The 15,859-nt window shown below is 48.6% G+C and overlaps 3 protein-coding genes across 6 annotated transcripts in view; 2 read left to right on the plus strand and 1 right to left on the minus strand.

Moving 5' to 3' along the window:
• Positions 1 to 48: 48 nt before the first annotated feature.
• On the minus strand, positions 49 to 3,460 carry LOC1270102 (alanine--tRNA ligase, mitochondrial). Its single transcript, XM_308773.5, has 4 exons — positions 2,801 to 3,460; positions 2,377 to 2,728; positions 2,161 to 2,300; positions 49 to 2,098 (listed from the first exon to the last, which is right to left on the minus strand). Exons 1-4 carry the CDS (start codon positions 3,355 to 3,357, stop codon positions 112 to 114), a joined length of 3,036 nt encoding a protein of 1,011 aa, XP_308773.5. The 5' UTR covers positions 3,358 to 3,460; the 3' UTR covers positions 49 to 111.
• A 256-nt stretch (positions 3,461 to 3,716) lies between these two features.
• Positions 3,717 to 7,842, plus strand: LOC1270101 (cohesin subunit SA-1). Its single transcript, XM_061648739.1, has 5 exons — positions 3,717 to 3,994; positions 4,072 to 5,343; positions 5,421 to 6,906; positions 6,981 to 7,369; positions 7,443 to 7,842. The coding sequence occupies exons 1-5, from the start codon at positions 3,915 to 3,917 to the stop codon at positions 7,660 to 7,662; spliced, it is 3,447 nt and encodes a 1,148-aa protein (XP_061504723.1). The 5' UTR covers positions 3,717 to 3,914; the 3' UTR covers positions 7,663 to 7,842.
• Positions 7,843 to 9,574: 1,732 nt separating this feature from the next.
• LOC5666967 (uncharacterized) overlaps positions 9,575 to 15,859 on the plus strand; it is a 37,051-nt gene continuing 30,766 nt past the window's right edge. For 3 of the 4 annotated variants that reach the window (XM_061648743.1, XM_061648742.1, XM_061648744.1), the window contains exon 1: positions 9,575 to 10,489. The gene's annotated coding sequence lies outside the window, so the exon portion shown is untranslated. The remainder of the gene's footprint in view (positions 10,490 to 15,859) is intronic. The other variant, XM_061648745.1, reaches the window with a different exon arrangement.

The raw sequence follows: 15,859 nt of genomic DNA on the forward strand, positions 1-15,859 counted from the left end.
TCACTTAATTCCATTCCGAAAATCGTTCAATGGCAGAAAAAAGGCAAATTTAAACAAAACAAAACATTATCGCTTAGCTTTATTCCACATACACACACACACCGTTCCGGACTAATGGAAATGTTCCTTTGCGTAAGTCTTTGCCGCACGCAGCGCACTCTCGAGTGTGGCCTCGAAGTCCATCATCTTTACCTTGCGTGCCTTCATATTGCACACCTCGGCCGCCCGCTGTCCCTTCGGGGCGGCCGTTTGTGCTTTAAACAGTTGCGCTACCACCGCCAACCATCGCTCCGCATTGCACCGTTCGCTAACCATTGCCGGTGGGACCGTTGCCCGCGCCTTCACCTGATTGTCCGTAATGCTTACAACCAGAATCGGACGATCCGTGCAGTAGCGGGTCGCTTTGCTTAGCTGCACCTCCTCCAGGATGATGGAACACTCGAGAAAATGCACGATGAACGGATCACTGCTTGCGGGCCTCTGCTCCATCAGATTGCGCATCTCAATGTCGATCAACTCGCGGAGCGATTCGCGCGACCGATCCTTCAGCTTCTGGTACAACGCATTGATTACGTCGAGACAGCGCTGCCGGACACAGTACGGCAGATGGATGTTGTTGTCCGTCCCAGTCAGCAGCACATTTTTAAGTCGCTGCATGCGCGTCTCGATAATCGTAATGTCCTCCTGCTTTTCGTTCTGCTCCGCATCCTGCTGCAGCTGGCTAACGTCGTTCTGGATTTGTGCTCCGAGGTAGTGTACCTTCCTTGCCGCCGGCCCGGCGACCGCGTGAAACGTAAAGCAACCATTTTTCGACTGCGTCACATTGGTGATGGCCACATCCTGCAGCTCGCCCGTGCGGGTGGCGTGCGTTCCGCAGCAAAGCTCCCGCGATACGTCACCGATCGAAACGACCCGCAGGCCTCGGTCGGGATACGTTTCTCCCGGCACGATGGTGACGGTGGCGAGGTCGAGATCGGCTGCATTGCACACTGTCACGCCGATCGGTTCGTTTCGGTTGATTAACGTGCGTATTTCCGTTTCGATCGCTGCTATCTGTTCGAGCGTAAGTTTTTCGCCACTGATGGCAAGCTCCAGCCGGAAGTGGCGCTCGGAAACCGAACTCGACCGCTGACACATTGGCAGGGCGACCACTTTGCGGACGACTGCGTTCAACAGATGCGTTGCCGTGTGGTGGAGCGTTAGCTGCGTCCGTCGATTTGCGTCCACCTGCAGCACCACGGTGTCTCCAACGGAAAGGGCCACATTCGGTTGCCTCTTGATCGAGTGCATCACGAAGCCGTTGTGATCGGTGACACCGGTTACATCGAATGTTTGTCCACCGGTGGTACCACCACCTTCAACCGTTAGCCGCCCCGTGTCGCTCTGCTGGCCACCCGATTCGCAGTAAAAATTGCTCTGATCCGTCACGATGTGCCACTGGTCGCGGGCTTCATCTTCCAGCAGGAGGCTAACGCGCGCCCTGCACGGTGCCACCTCGTACGTGCCCTTGTCCGCGTTAAATGCATAATTATACCTCCGTTCGGCACGGGTCGGCTTTAGCGTGGCGCTGTCGAGCGATTCCCTGAGATTTTCGTACGCCGAAAGGCGTGTCTGTAGCTTCGTCGCCAGCTCGTGCTTGTGACCGTCCTTGAGCACGCGCACGTACCGTTCGTAGTCTCGGAAGTCGAGCGAAAAGTGCATCATCTCCCCGAGCTTCACCAGCAGCTCCTCGTCCAGCCCGTACGTATCGTACAGTTTGTGTATGTGCGCACCGTTCAGATGGGTTGGCTTCGTTTGTGCCAGCTCCTTAATGGCATCGGCAAGCCCGGGATGTTCCAGCGCTTCCGATTCCTCTAGCTGGGGGAACTGTTGCAGCAGTGCGTTCGTTTCGGTGGAACGTTTCGTGCGCAGCGCACTGTACAGGTGCTGCTCATGTTCGATTATTTGCAGCACGGTCGGCAGGTTGCGGCCCATCTCGGGGTACACGGTGCCTAAGATTTCCACCACGCACGGGACGGTTTCGCGTAGCAGCTGCGGGTGGTTAAAGGTACGCGTAGCTAGTGCAAGTGATTTGCGTATAATGCGTCGCAGTTTGTGGCTGAAAGAGGAGACACTTTGGTAAGAATGATCCAAGGAAGCAAAGGAAGTGTGTGTTCTTACTTTTGTGAGGGAAACATCCCATCGGCTAAGCAGGCTGTAATCATGCGACTATGATCGGCCATAATTCGGTAGGCGGTGTCCAGTTCGTAGTGGCTATCGGTACTGAGGAAGCTTCCGCGATATGGTTCCTTTTTCGTTGCCTAAAAAAAGAGAGAGATGTGATGTTACACTCATTTTTTTAAATGTTTTTCACTCCGAATTGATGATTTCCAATACCTTCTGTATACGGCGGAAGATTGGCTCGAACAGATCAGTATCGTAGTTGCTCTGCTTGTGCTGCAGATGCGCAACCAACCTTTCCAACCCCATGCCCGTGTCCACGTGACGCTGGGGCAAGTTGCGAATCGTGCCATCGTCAAGCGAACGGTTGTACTGAATGAACACGATGTTCCAAATCTCGGTCAGATCTGGCACACCGGCGTTTACCAGGTGCTGCCTTGCCTTCGTGTTTCTATACTCGCCCGACAGGTCCAGATGTATCTCCGTGCACGGCCCACAGGGACCGGAGTTGCCCATCTCCCAGAAATTATCCCGCGCACCGAAGGGAAGGACGCGTTCCGGTGGAATTCTTATAAAAGAAGTAAAAGAAGATTAATTAACATTGAATATCAATCACCAAGGACTCGATCAGTCTACTTACCCTAAGCTCAGCCAAATTTGCCGACACTCTTCGTCCGCCGGAAGGTTCAGCTTTGCATCGCCCCCAAAGTAAGTCACGTACACGCGGTCCGTATCGATGCGATACACGTTCCGGAGCAGGTCCCAGGCCATTTCGCACGCCTCGCGCTTGAAATAGTCCCCGAACGACCAGTTGCCCAGCATCTCGAAGAATGTATGGTGGTAGCTGTCGGTGCCCACCACGGACAGGTCGTTATGCTTGCCCCCGACACGGACGCATTTCTGCGAATTGACCGCCCGCTGGCAGGGCCGTTCGGCCGTGCCGAGGAACACGCTTTTGAACTGATTCATGCCGGCATTCACGAACGCTATCGTGCTGTCGTTGAACGGAATCAGCGAGCTGGAACGTATCAACCGATGGTTGTGCTTCACGGTAAAGTAGTCTATGAACTGGCGCCGGATCTCAAGCGAACTGGGTCCGGCGCGGCCCACCGAAACATAGCGCACTTGGTTGGTGGGTTGGCGGACGAGGTGGTGCCGGGACAGCACTCGCGAGGTGAAACACAGTCGGAAGGCCATTGTTTTCGGCCGTCGTTTCACTGGGCTGATATTTGATATTATACAACACCGGCTGATCGGATCCGACGAACAGCCGCGACTGACAGTGAAGCACGTTTGGAGGTTATGGATAGGTTTGTTTACATTTTGTGACAGCGAACACCATACGGATGCGGTAGAAGAATGTTTGCTGGAAAGAAATTAGAATTTAAGCAATTATGTATGGTTTAGTGGTAAATTTTGATGAATCTCAATTTTTGTACTGTTATCGAAAATATGTTTTGTGGCAAACCTCCGTACGATTTCTCATACTGGTCAATTTGAAATCCAATTCGCTTCTGCTGCATGGGCAGCGTTCGGACAGTCCGCCATGACAGTTGTGGAACGTAGAAAAACAAGCCATGACATGTTTTGATGCCACAAATCTAGGACGCCAACATCGGAGTCGCTGAATCCAGTGAAAAAGTGGAAAATTCCAACATTTTCATCATACTGTGGCCACATTAGTGTGGCCTAGGTACTTTTACGTGCGTGAGTTTATACGAGAAACGAAAGTAAGGTGAAAAACAGGCCTCAAAATGCATCGCCGCGGTGGAAAACGAATCCGCATGAATGACCCTCCGGTGGAGTACGAAGAAACGGAGCAGTTGTATCAAAAGTAAGTCCGTGGCGTGCAATGTTTGCGCAAATTGTCGCCCCAATGAGTTTCTGACCTCAATTTCATTTCGATTTCAGTGAACCGCTGAACGAAAGCTGGTCTTCGGGCGGACACGATGACGGAGCACACGCGGAAGAATCGGGCGAACCGTCCCGCGGCAGGATGACGCGTCTGCGGGCTCGCGGAGGTGTACCACTGAAAGCACCCATCATCGAGGACGATGATGATGATGATTTTTTCGGCAAGGAGCAGCAGCAGAAAAAGCGCAAGGCACCGCGCAAGCCGCGCGAAACGGTCCCGAAGGAGCACCACGAGCGGCCGCCCCGCGTGTACCGCGAGCGGGAGGAGCGCGAGGAGCGTGTCGTCGTGACGGATCGCGAAAGTACGACCGACGAGTCGAGCCTGTACTATATCCTGCGCCACTCGAAGTCACCGATCGCCACGATCGTGGACGATTGGATCGAGCGGTACAAGGCGGACAAAGACTCGGCCCTGATTGCGCTGATGAACTTCTTCGTGCACGCGAGCGGCTGCAAGGGCAAGATTACGCCCGAAATGCAGCAGGGCATGGAGCACTCGGGCATCATTCGCAAGATGACGGAGGAGTTCGACGAGGACAGCCACGAGTACCCGCTGATGATGTCGGGGCAGCAGTGGAAAAAGTTCAAGATGAACTTCTGCGACTTTGTGCAGACGCTGGTGAAGCAGTGCCAGTACTCGATCATCTACGACCAATTTCTGATGGACAATGTGATTTCGCTGCTGACCGGGCTGTCGGATTCGCAGGTGCGAGCGTTCCGCCACACGGCCACGCTGGCCGCGATGAAGCTGATGACGGCGCTGGTCGATGTGGCGCTGCTCGTCTCGGTCCAGTTCGATATGGCCGCGCGCCAGTACGAGACGGAGCGGACGAAACCGCGCGACAAGCGGGCGGCCGACCGGCTGGAGTCGCTGATGGCCCGCCGCAGCGAGCTGGAGGAAAACATGGACGAAATCAAAAACATGCTGACGTACATGTTCAAGTCGGTGTTTGTGCATCGGTACCGCGACACGCTGCCCGACATCCGTGCCATCTGCATGTCGGAGATTGGCATCTGGATGATGAAGTTTTCGTCCAACTTTTTGGACGACTCGTACCTGAAGTACATCGGCTGGACGCTGCACGATAAGGTGGGCGATGTGCGGCTGAAGTGTCTGCAGGCGCTGCTGCCGTTGTACGAGAACGAGGAGCTCAAGGGAAAGCTGGAGCTGTTTACGTCCAAATTCAAGGATCGTATCGTGGCCATGACGCTCGACAAGGAGTACGAGGCGGCCGTGCACGCGGTGAAGCTGGTCATAAACATTCTCAAGTAAGTGGCCTGTTCTGGGGAACAATGTTATCGGAATCGGAAGTTGTATTAATTTTTGTTATTTTTGCTGCTTGCAGGAGTCATCAAGACATTTTGGCGGATAAGGATAGTGAAATCGTGTACGAGCTGGTATACTCATCGCACCGTGGTGTCGCCCAAGCGGCGGCCGAGTTTCTGAACGAACGTCTGTTCCGCATGGATCCGAACGCGCCGGCTGTGTACACGAAGCGGGGCAAACAGCGTCTTCCTAACACACCGCTCATGCGCGATTTGGTGCAGTTCTTCATCGAGTCGGAGCTGCACGAGCACGGAGCGTACCTGGTCGACTCCATCATCGACAGCAATCCGATGATTAAGGACTGGGAATGCTACACCGATCTGCTGCTCGAGGAGCCGGGTCAGTTTGAAGAGATGCTGGACAACAAGCAGGAATCGACGCTGATCGAAATCATGGTCAGTGCGGTGCGCCAATCGGCCACGGGCGAACCACCGGTTGGACGGGGCAGCAGCCGCAAGATGACGCTGAGCGCGAAGGAAATCAAGCAGGTGCAGGACGATAAGCAGCGCTTGACGGAACACTTTATCCAAACGCTGCCACTGCTGCTGCACAAGTACAGCGCCGATGCGGAAAAGCTCACCAACCTGCTGGCCATTCCGCAGTACTTCGACATTGAGCTGTTTACCACCACCCGGCAGGAGGCGAATCTGCAGGCTTTGCTGGACAAAATGACACACGTCATGTCGACGCACGTCGACCGGGAGGTGCTGGAGACGTGTGCCAAAACGCTCGAATTCCTGTGCACCGATGGTAGCGCTATCTATGCCCGGTGCGATCTGGTGCGCTCGAACGTGATCGATGAGTGCGTCAACCGGTACAAGGAAGCGATCGATGACTATCGTAACGTGATCGCTGGCGATGAGATACCGAACGAGGACGAGGTGTACAATGTGAACATCTCGCTGAAGAAGGTCTCGACGCTGTTCTCGTCCCACAATCTGAACCCGTGGAATCTGTTCGACTCGCTGTACCAGGACATTGAGGAGCGGCTGGCGGGGAAGTCCGGCGACACGGGCATACCCAAGGAAGCGCTCGTTTACTGCATCGAGGCGTGCTTTTTCTCCATCAACTGGGGGCTGTACCATCTCGAGACGGCGATGGACCGGTCGCAGGTGCCACAGGAGGCGCACGAGCTGAGCCGCAACCTGCACAAGTACCTGAATGCCTGCAATCATCTCGTGCAGTACGATCGGGAGTCGGCGATACAGGAGGCCGCCTTCATGTCGATCTGCGATCTGCTGGTGGTCTTCTCGGACCAGCTGCGGGGCCACGCGGACGAAAACATACAGTCGCTGGTGTACGCGCCGAACGAGGAGCAGCAGCAGCTGCTCAACGAGTTTGTGCAGACGACGGTCTTTGCCACGGAGCAGGAGGAGGGCCTCGACGAGACGCGCATCGAGGAGCTGCACAAACGGCGCAGCTTTCTCGCTGCCTACTGCAAGCTGATCGTGTACAATATTCTTCCCATCAAGGCAGCGGCAGACATCTTTAAGCACTATCTGCGGGTAAGTGGCGAAGAGCAAAGCAGAAAACGTAACAAAAAGTCTAATATTTTGCTCAAATTGTTCGTTCATTCCAGCACTACGATGAGTACGGTGACATCATCAAGGCGACGCTGGGCAAGACGCGCGAAATCAACAAAGTTAACTGCTCGATGACCATGTGTCTGAGCCTGGTGAAGATGTTCAAGGAGCTGCAGGAACTGTCTCCCGACGGACGGGTGTCCCGAACGTCGCAGGAATTCCAGGACCTGAAAGAGTTGGCCAAGCGGTTTGCACTGTCGTTTGGGTTGGATGCGGTGAAAAATCGGGAAGCAATTACCGTGTTTCACCGTGCGGGCATCCATTTCGCCGTCACCTCTACGAACGAGGAGCTAGACGATCCTTCAGCCGCACCGCCGTGCATCGCGTTTCTGGAAGTTTTGACCGAGCTGACGAACAAACTGATCAAACAGGACAAAAAGCTAATGTATGTATTTGGCGCTGGTCTAGAGCTACTCTATAACGCTTACTTAATCGTTTTGTTTGTTTCTCCCTTACAGTCTCGCTTTCCTCGACCGTCGCCTAAAGGCCGGTATTCCGTCGAGCCGCTCAGAGGACTGGCAACCATTGGTCACGTATCGCAATTCACTGCTGCACGGCGAGACCGATCAACTGCCGGCGGTCACGGCGAAGCGTGCGTACACCAGAAAGAAGAAGGACACCGACCACGACGACGAGGACGAGCATGACGATGAGGATGATAACGATTACATCGGTTAGAAGGGTGGGAGTCTCAATTGTATTTATTCAACATTCTTTGCTGCAATCGATTACTTATGCGGCATTTTAGAGCGAAATAGGGTAAGCTTAGTTTGTAGTAAAATCTTATTTTCCATCCTAAACGATTTGTAATTGTTAAAAGAAATAAAATTTTAGGCCTTTGAATCACCAAAACTGAAATTCAAATCTATTAACCGCTCAACCGTAACGTGATTGCTGGATAAATATGAGGCGAGCGACCATTACAGGGTTTTCCAAGCCAATCTGCAATGTGCACAGCATCGTTCATCGCTTGCAAGATGTTTTCACGTGTTAATGAAATTTCAGTTTCAACGCATGCTTTTCAACACATCACAAAGAACTGTCAAACTCAATCCAGCTTGAGACGTGTTGAAAATCATGCTGAAGAAATTAAAAAAATAAGATGAAGGAATTGAAACCTCAGATTGATATGGCTTAGCATAAAGCACGCGATGAATAACAACGTTAACATTCGACTTGGAAAATCCTGTATTCACCATCTCGAAGATGTTTTTCAACAGCTGTCTAATGGTGTATTTGCATCATAATAAAATTTCATTTCTTACACATGATTTTCAACACATTACAAAGAACTGTCAAACTCAGTTCAACTTGAGACGCGTTGAAAATCATGTGGATCAACTGAAACATTATTGTGATGCCAATGCAACATTTGACAGCTGTTGAAAAACATCTCGCAAGCAATGAAAAATGTTGTAGACATTGGAAATTGACTCGGCAAACCCTGTATCGTGCAGACCGTACACGTGGGGTGTAATTGGTAAATCTTTCATGTGTAACACACACTCTTTGATTTGCCTAAAAGATGAGCCGAACCTCTGCATGGTTGAAGCACATTACATCGCCCCGGGGGACTGTGCCAACAGCGCTCTAATTTAATTGGTGTGTTGAAAAAGAGTTTATCGGTGAGCAAGGAGAGAGAGAGAAAGGAAGAAAACATTAATATTCTGTGTTTGACAAGAATGAACTACGATTCGTTCGGGTCATTTCTTCTCATGCATCACCGGATAGTTCCGTTGTGGTGAAGTAAACGTTACCTGATACTAATACCGTAATGCTGGGCAATTAATAGTTGTTTACGTTGCTTGCAGCATAACTCATATTGTATGATACGAGGGAGGATGAAAGAAGCCCTCCAGTAAAGCTGATAGATCATTCATCGTGCTAAACCAGCACAGCAAAGCAAAATACCCATCGGTGGGTGGTGATGTTTATGTACACACGGGGGGAAGGGGTGGTGCATGATAAATAATAAATTCTGAATGGAAGTAATTAACTTTAATCTTCATTATCACTAGACCAAACTGTTCCTCGAACCGACTCGGACGATGATGCCTCACCTTGACCTAATAAATTATGGATACCGATCGAAGCTCTTGTTGATTATGCAGGACATGCTGTGGAGTCGGGGGACAAGATACATTTTTTTGTTCAGTCAAGAACTTGTTGCAGAATTAGACTGTTCTGTTTCCATAATGAGTCATTAGCATAATATCAGCTTTAAAATGTTGCTTGACAAAGTAAATAATTTATCAGCAGAAGGTGGAACAGCTGGTGATTTTTGGTTTGCATTTCGTGTTGGAAGTTTAAAGTTAGACAAGCTTATTAATTCTAGCAGGAAGGAAGGAATCGCATGTTGAGTAGCGAATAATGCAAAAGTTTCTATTTGGACATCATTTCGTAGACCATTTTGCTTGTCCTATCTTCAGGGTGTAGTTGGAATATTGTGATCGACCGTAAAAGAAACTAAAATATGCAAACATACCGGTGATAATGTACCATCCGCGATTGGGAATTTGATCACAATGGTACAGCCTCGGCAGCAAACTTTTAACGAAATTAAACCCCCCCCCCCCCCCCCCGTTTTCTTACGCGCCCTTTGCGGTCGCCCGCAGCAAACGAAACGAAATTGAAAGAATTAATATTAAGCATGTTTTTAGCAAGAAGTAAATGCAACGATCCGATGTGCTATGCGATTCCCCAGAACGATAAAGCAAACCGGGCGGTGTTAAAACCACCGTGGTGTGTCCCTTTCCTTATGGGTTTTCGTGCATGTACAGCACGTTGACAGAATTACCATATCCCAACGGAGAGCGGCCGGCTCGGGTACGAGATCTCATTTTAACTTGCTTTCCAAGACAAATAAAAAGGGCCCCTAAAGGGGTGATGGGTAGAAGAAACCACAAACAGCCCCTTTAAAAACTAGAGACAGACGCATCGCCAACGTTTGAGATCGCTTATCGGTTCCGCTTATCTGCTTTTAAAATGTACTCTTTCGGTGAGAATAGTTCGTTTCACTCACCCTTTGCCGGCTTACTAGCTCAAGCTCACATGGTCATCTCATTCGCTCTTTTCACCCTGCTCACTTCGGGGAGTCGGTTTGCGCTCTTTCGCAAGAAGCTCTCTCACTGCCACTACTTCTACCGCTGTTGGGGGATCAAAGGAGCATGGGCTCGGCTAACAACCTTCTACCAAAAGCTTGCTCAGAACGATACTTGTTGGCGTAGAGGAACGTTGTTGTGTGTGGTGTCCGGCGTTCGCGTGCACTTTCCGTACTGTACTGTGCCGCCGTTGTGGTGCTCAAGTGGCTTGTTAGTGCGAGTTTGCCGGCTGGTGTTTGGTGTGGTTTGCTAGAAGTGGGCTGTGTGCCGGTTTGCAAATACAAATAGAGCAAAAAAAAAAAGAAGAAGTGCCAATTGGAATGTGTTGAAAAGGTTCGAAATTGTATGCAGATCACTTGTGTGACGAGTGTGTGTGTGAGTGTGTCATCCATAGGGCATTGAAGGTATGGTGTGGAACACGTGATCGTGCAATAGGATAATGATGCTGGTGGAGTTGAAAGGTCGGACAGAAGTGAAGCAATAATATTTATTACAATTGGATTGAACTGCAAAACGGCTGAGAAAGTGTCATTGTTGTTTCTGATTCCCAAAATCCCTCGTTATGTGAAGGTGTGTTTTGTGATTGGGTTTTTTTTTAGTATAAATTTCCCAAACCCTAAACCAAATTGGATATTTGATCCCTAAAGGCATCTAATTCTGCTCTCGTGCCCGCTTCTTTTACCTATCAAAATTCAAAACCCGAACAACGTGATATGCACACAGACGCACACCAACCCGATCCGTATCGGTTACACATCGGAATACAGCACACACCGCGTGTGCAATGATTGGAATTTCTATGTCTGCCTCATCTACATACAACTCCACCTATGTCGACTGATAGACGTCGTCTCGTGCAAAACGGAGGAGCCTTTTTTCGCCGTTCAATAATACCATTCCTATACCCTGCAGGGCAGGGCAGGCAGTCTTTGAACTGGAAATCGACATGCAAAATGTGAATCGGCGCAAATCGACGCAAAGACGAATCCAAGGAGGCCTTTTCGATGGAAGATGTTGGCTGCTGGTCCCAATTAAAGGATGTGCTCTCTTTCTCTTTAAACAGAAGAAAGGGACATGGGGAGAGCACATGCTATCGGGGAGCACCGGTGTCGGGTGTACTGATCGATGATGTTTTTTTAATGGCTCACATTATCGCTTCGGTTTTGCCATTGCCGTTTGTCTTGGTTGATGGATACCTCTTCTTTCAGCACGATTGTGTGGATATGAAGGTGGGTGGCAACATGAACAGGTTTGCTACTCAAACAACAATAGCAGTGTAGAGACATTATGCAACCGGGTTTTGGCTGCAAGAAAACGGTCCATTTTAGCTTCGCTACAGACACAGACACGCCGGACGTGACCGAAATGTGTAAAATCGCTACGGAAAATACCGATCGATCGTGTACTGTCACACACACACACGTGTGTGTATGTGTGTCAAAGGGGTAAACATCATCCCTGGGTGGCTAATGGGGTATTTTAGAGCGAACCGGAGCTATTATCCTCGCTTCCCTACGTGAGATGTAAGCCGAAGTAGGTGAAGGAAAACAAAACCTGCAACCCCAAACATACGCTTTTGCGTTGCGCTTCGGTTTAAAATTAGAAATTGTATTTATCCAACCACTGGCCATTCCATCCGGGTCACTCTTTCATACCATCGATCAGTTGCGTTTTATCATCCTGCTAAACGGGTCAATAGATTGGCGCAACTTTCTCTTTTGGTTGTGGTTTTGAAGCACACGGTGGATGGGACAAAACATGTATCATATCCGTGCCTAGAAACCTAAAAGCACAGCAGGGATGGGAACATAATAACTCGCGCTCCAATTATAAAACTGCTACTGGGGCTGGAGTTTCCCACCCCGTTGACAGACACCGGATGGGGAAGCTGCCACAGAAACGGAGAACCCTCTGTACGGTGAGTTGCTGCTCCATGAGCAGTGTGTCTAGTCAACCGTCCAAGCTGTCCAAAACGTGTTGGCCTGTGGAGCGCTTTCCTTTTATCCACCCGTCGCGTACGTGGCCGGACAAGATAGCATTGCACAGGTCTGTAAGCAGGAGCGGAAGTTAACCGTAGCGGAACTTCTATTGAACTGGTACGGTCCCTTCAAGGGGTCCGGTGATGTGCTGCAAGCTTGCAAGACAGCTGTCGCTTTTATTAGTATCTGTACCGTACCCGTACCATTACGCTGTAAACGCTGTACGGTCGGCGTGTGACATCAGCACAAACAACTCTGTGTTTAGCTACGTAGGTGACGGATATACAGTATCAATTCTGGTAGGGGTCGGAGCTGGAACACAGAGAGTGAGACAGTGAGCCCTGTTTCTTTTCAACCCCATAAATAGCATGTAATGGGGAATGAGGAAATAGTGGGGGGGGGGGGGGGAGGGGGGGAGGATCGGTGTAGGTTGTTATGCACAAATGGGATGCATCAAGCGAAGCATGATAAGAAAGTTTAGCATACTAACATCCTGCAGGGACAGGCCATCACAGGCCATGCGGTCCATTCATCGGGGAGGGCTCGAATGAGTGCAATGGAGACGCCTGGTAGTTCACGTGGTACAGGGGTTCTTTTGACGAATTTGGTCGAAATGGTTTGGTATTTTCGAATGCCGTTCAACAGTGTATGGCAGTGGAAGTGTGTAATGATGCATCTCAAACGTATTACAGGGTTTGCCACGATTTTTATGGTCAATTGACATAATTTTTTGGGCTCGTCTCACGATTTATTCATCGCATCTCCATAGATTTTTGGTTCGTTCCCATAATTCATTGGTATCGTCCGATTGGATATCAATACAATTGAACCAAAAAATCGTGGGAACTCACAAAAAATGGGAACCAGCCAATAAATCGTAAGAAACCCTGTATTACTTATTCTTTATTTTAGAATAAACTTTATGAGTGCTATCCACGTTTTCTAAAACAAGATGCGATTTAATGTCATAACAGATTAACCAAAAAGATTCTATATAATCTCAAAAAAAGTAAAAAATATCTATGAGCCGGGTCGCGTAAATTCACGCATTTTCACTTCGATAACATTAGAAGCTGTAGTAATTGCTTTGAATATTTTGATTATGATTTGAAGAATTTACAGTATATTTGAACATGTCATAAATACCACTTGTGTTCATCGTCTGTGCTGTATTTCTTCATACTGTTTTTATTTCAATTCCCTTACACTACATTTGCATACATAAAACTGAGCAAATATGCTTTTCAACTTCTAATTAGTTTAAATGATTGCCAGCTAGACGCCTATTTTAGATGTGAGATTGACAGCTTCACTTAAAAGAGGTCTAGGATCACATTAAAATCGATAGGACACGCGATAGGGATCATCACAAGCTGACCAAAATATTATGAAACCTATCACTACCTGTTTCATTCAGATGCTCAACAAATCTCGGCTTAGCAAAATGCCTATCCTATGATTAAATTTTCCATAAATTTTACTCTCATTGTAAAGTATACGTATTTTCATATTTTGATAAATAAAAGTAGCAAAACGTTCCAAATTGTACAGTAATAAAGAATACATTTAACATACAGTTATAATAAAATACACATGTGAAATCAACCGTGAACCCCTGCAATAGAGTCTTATCTTTAGCGCTTTAATTTGTCCTTTAATAGCAGTGTTGCATATGGAGAGCAACAATGATACGAGAACGGAATTTGCTTCCCTTTCCTCCCCTGTTTACGCATACCAAAGAACTTGCGTGAGCACACTGCGGCAGGTTAAGACTTTAGTCAGCAATTCGGTTACAATTTGGCCAGATAAATTATGCATCCCCCCCCCCCCCTAAACACAACAAGCTTTTACATTCATTCATGCTGCACCATCCCGAATCCCTTTTCTCGCAAGCGGCGATGATAACCAGCGGCGACGTAAACACAATTCCCAATTACTTTATCCTGCCCAACGCCAGAGTTTAGACCAGTGATTTGTCCGTTTCCCCCGGTCCACAAAAAGGCTTCCCTGCGTCATCCCGCCGCAACTGCGTAGGGATGTAAGTAATTGTTTTGCTCTTTATGTCACATTTCACGATATGCAGGAGCGTTGCGCATACGGCCAAGTGTGTGTGTGTGTACAGCCCATTCGTCATCCACCTTCCAATGCCTACCTGCCTGCCTGTTGGAATGGATGAAAGAAAAAACGGGAACCGGAAAAGGGCAAAACCCCGGTCCATTTTTCTTCCCGATTGGCTTACCCTTTTGCTGTTGCTGCTCAGATACGGGTATTTTTATTTCGCATGTCAGGAAAACCTACTCATACTTTGGCTCAAAAAAACCTTACACAAATAACAGTTACCGATTTGGAAAGTACCGAAACACCTGAGGCAAGATGCATGAAAAAAAAGGGAAATAGGACCCAACTAACACACTGGGTTGGGGAGAATAAAAGTTGTGTGTGTGTGTGTGGGGGGGGGGGGTAAATGTTAGTGAAAGATTCGCCAAAAATTAAGTTACGCCGGGTACGGTGCACGACAATATCCGGTTTTCGGTTGCCGTCGGTTGTGATTTGCTTTCTCTCTCTCTCTCTGCCCTCCAATCTCTCGGCACACTCGTCGTCGTTAGTCGCCTAAACAAAATATCCAACCCCAAACCGAGCCGGTAAAGTGAAAAAAAAAATAGAAAGGATTCTCACCCACAATCCGATCCTGTTCCGTTCCGTTTGAATTATTTCCTAGAATTACAGCTGCTTGATGGTTTATTTTTCCGATTTCCAATGCAGGTTTGGGCGGGTTGGTTTATGGTGTATGTAGTTGTACATTCACATACACATACACACTTTGCCGGCGGCGCATTTTGATTTTTCCGTTTTCATTTGGCAGAGAAAAAAAGAACCCGACAGCTTTCGGGTGTTGCGTTCTAGGAAAGGTTGTTGTGGGTAGTTCCCTGCAGTCCTGAAATCGACTTTATTGCAACGAATAAAAGAAAAGGCATCATTAATCCGGGGTCTAAACTATAAAACGGCAACGCGTTGTACTGTTTTCACTGCCCTGTACATTGTTAATAATTTAAGTTGTCTTAAAAAGGGAACCACAACGAGCTTTTGATCAAGTGACGCCCGCCAACTAGGCGAACAAACTCCAAAGGACTCCAATCTAACCCTGGCTGCATTTCGGGTGAATTATTTACGCCCATTTGTGACCCGATTGTGGTTTAGGTCGCGCTGCCAAAGGGTGAGTCTGTGTGTGTGTGTGTGTGTGTGTGTGTGTGTGTGTGTGTGTGTGTGTGTGTGTGTGTAGGCCGTGCGTCATCCCCTACACGGCCTCTGCCCATCGGATCGGACTTCACGGAGCAAGAAAACATGGCGTGAGATTGAATAATTTAAAGGTTCTCAACACCTCCCCAACCTACCCTTTGGGGTTGGGAAATTCTACCGACCAGGTTTTCCCTTTTAATTTTACCAGTTTGTTTTTCCCCATCGACCGGCTCTATTAGACAGCTTTTTTCCACTCTTCTCCTTCCAATGTTTTCGTTCTGAACTAAGCATTTTGCACAAATTGGTGACAAACAGCATTGAAAAAACACATTTTAATTTAGTTTTCCACGCTCAACAACTTCCCCATTCTCTGTAGCCAACCCGCTCGAGACTGGGTTTTTGATTTCTTATGTGATGCGTTTTTCGTTTTGTTTGCAGCTTTGCAGGCCAAATGGTGGAAAAACAACTGGCCTGGGGAAAAGCCATTTCAATTGATCTGTGAGATAGTTTGTTTGTGCCTTCGTGCGCCCGTCTGCCGGTACAACATTTTCCGCAACG

Source organism: Anopheles gambiae, chromosome 2 (genome assembly GCF_943734735.2).
Source record: "Anopheles gambiae chromosome 2, idAnoGambNW_F1_1, whole genome shotgun sequence".
Lineage (NCBI taxonomy): Eukaryota > Metazoa > Arthropoda > Insecta > Diptera > Culicidae > Anopheles > Anopheles gambiae.

What these genes read in the sequence shown, in the direction of transcription:
- LOC1270102 (XM_308773.5), bottom strand. Translation starts at nt 3,357, where the DNA reads ATGGCCTTCCGACTGTGTTTCACCTCGCGAGTGCTGTCCCGGCACCAC. An exon ending in TCTTCCGCCGTATACAGAAG is followed by an intron (nt 2,301 to 2,376) that starts GTATTGGAAATC and finishes CTCTTTTTTTAG; the next exon opens with GCAACGAAAAAGGAACCATA. An exon ending in GGGATGTTTCCCTCACAAAA is followed by an intron (nt 2,099 to 2,160) that starts GTAAGAACACAC and finishes CTCCTCTTTCAG; the next exon opens with CCACAAACTGCGACGCATTA.
- LOC1270101 (XM_061648739.1), top strand. Translation starts at nt 3,915, where the DNA reads ATGCATCGCCGCGGTGGAAAACGAATCCGCATGAATGACCCTCCGGTG. An exon ending in CTGGTCATAAACATTCTCAA is followed by an intron (nt 5,344 to 5,420) that starts GTAAGTGGCCTG and finishes TGCTGCTTGCAG; the next exon opens with GAGTCATCAAGACATTTTGG. An exon ending in AAACAGGACAAAAAGCTAAT is followed by an intron (nt 7,370 to 7,442) that starts GTATGTATTTGG and finishes TCTCCCTTACAG; the next exon opens with TCTCGCTTTCCTCGACCGTC.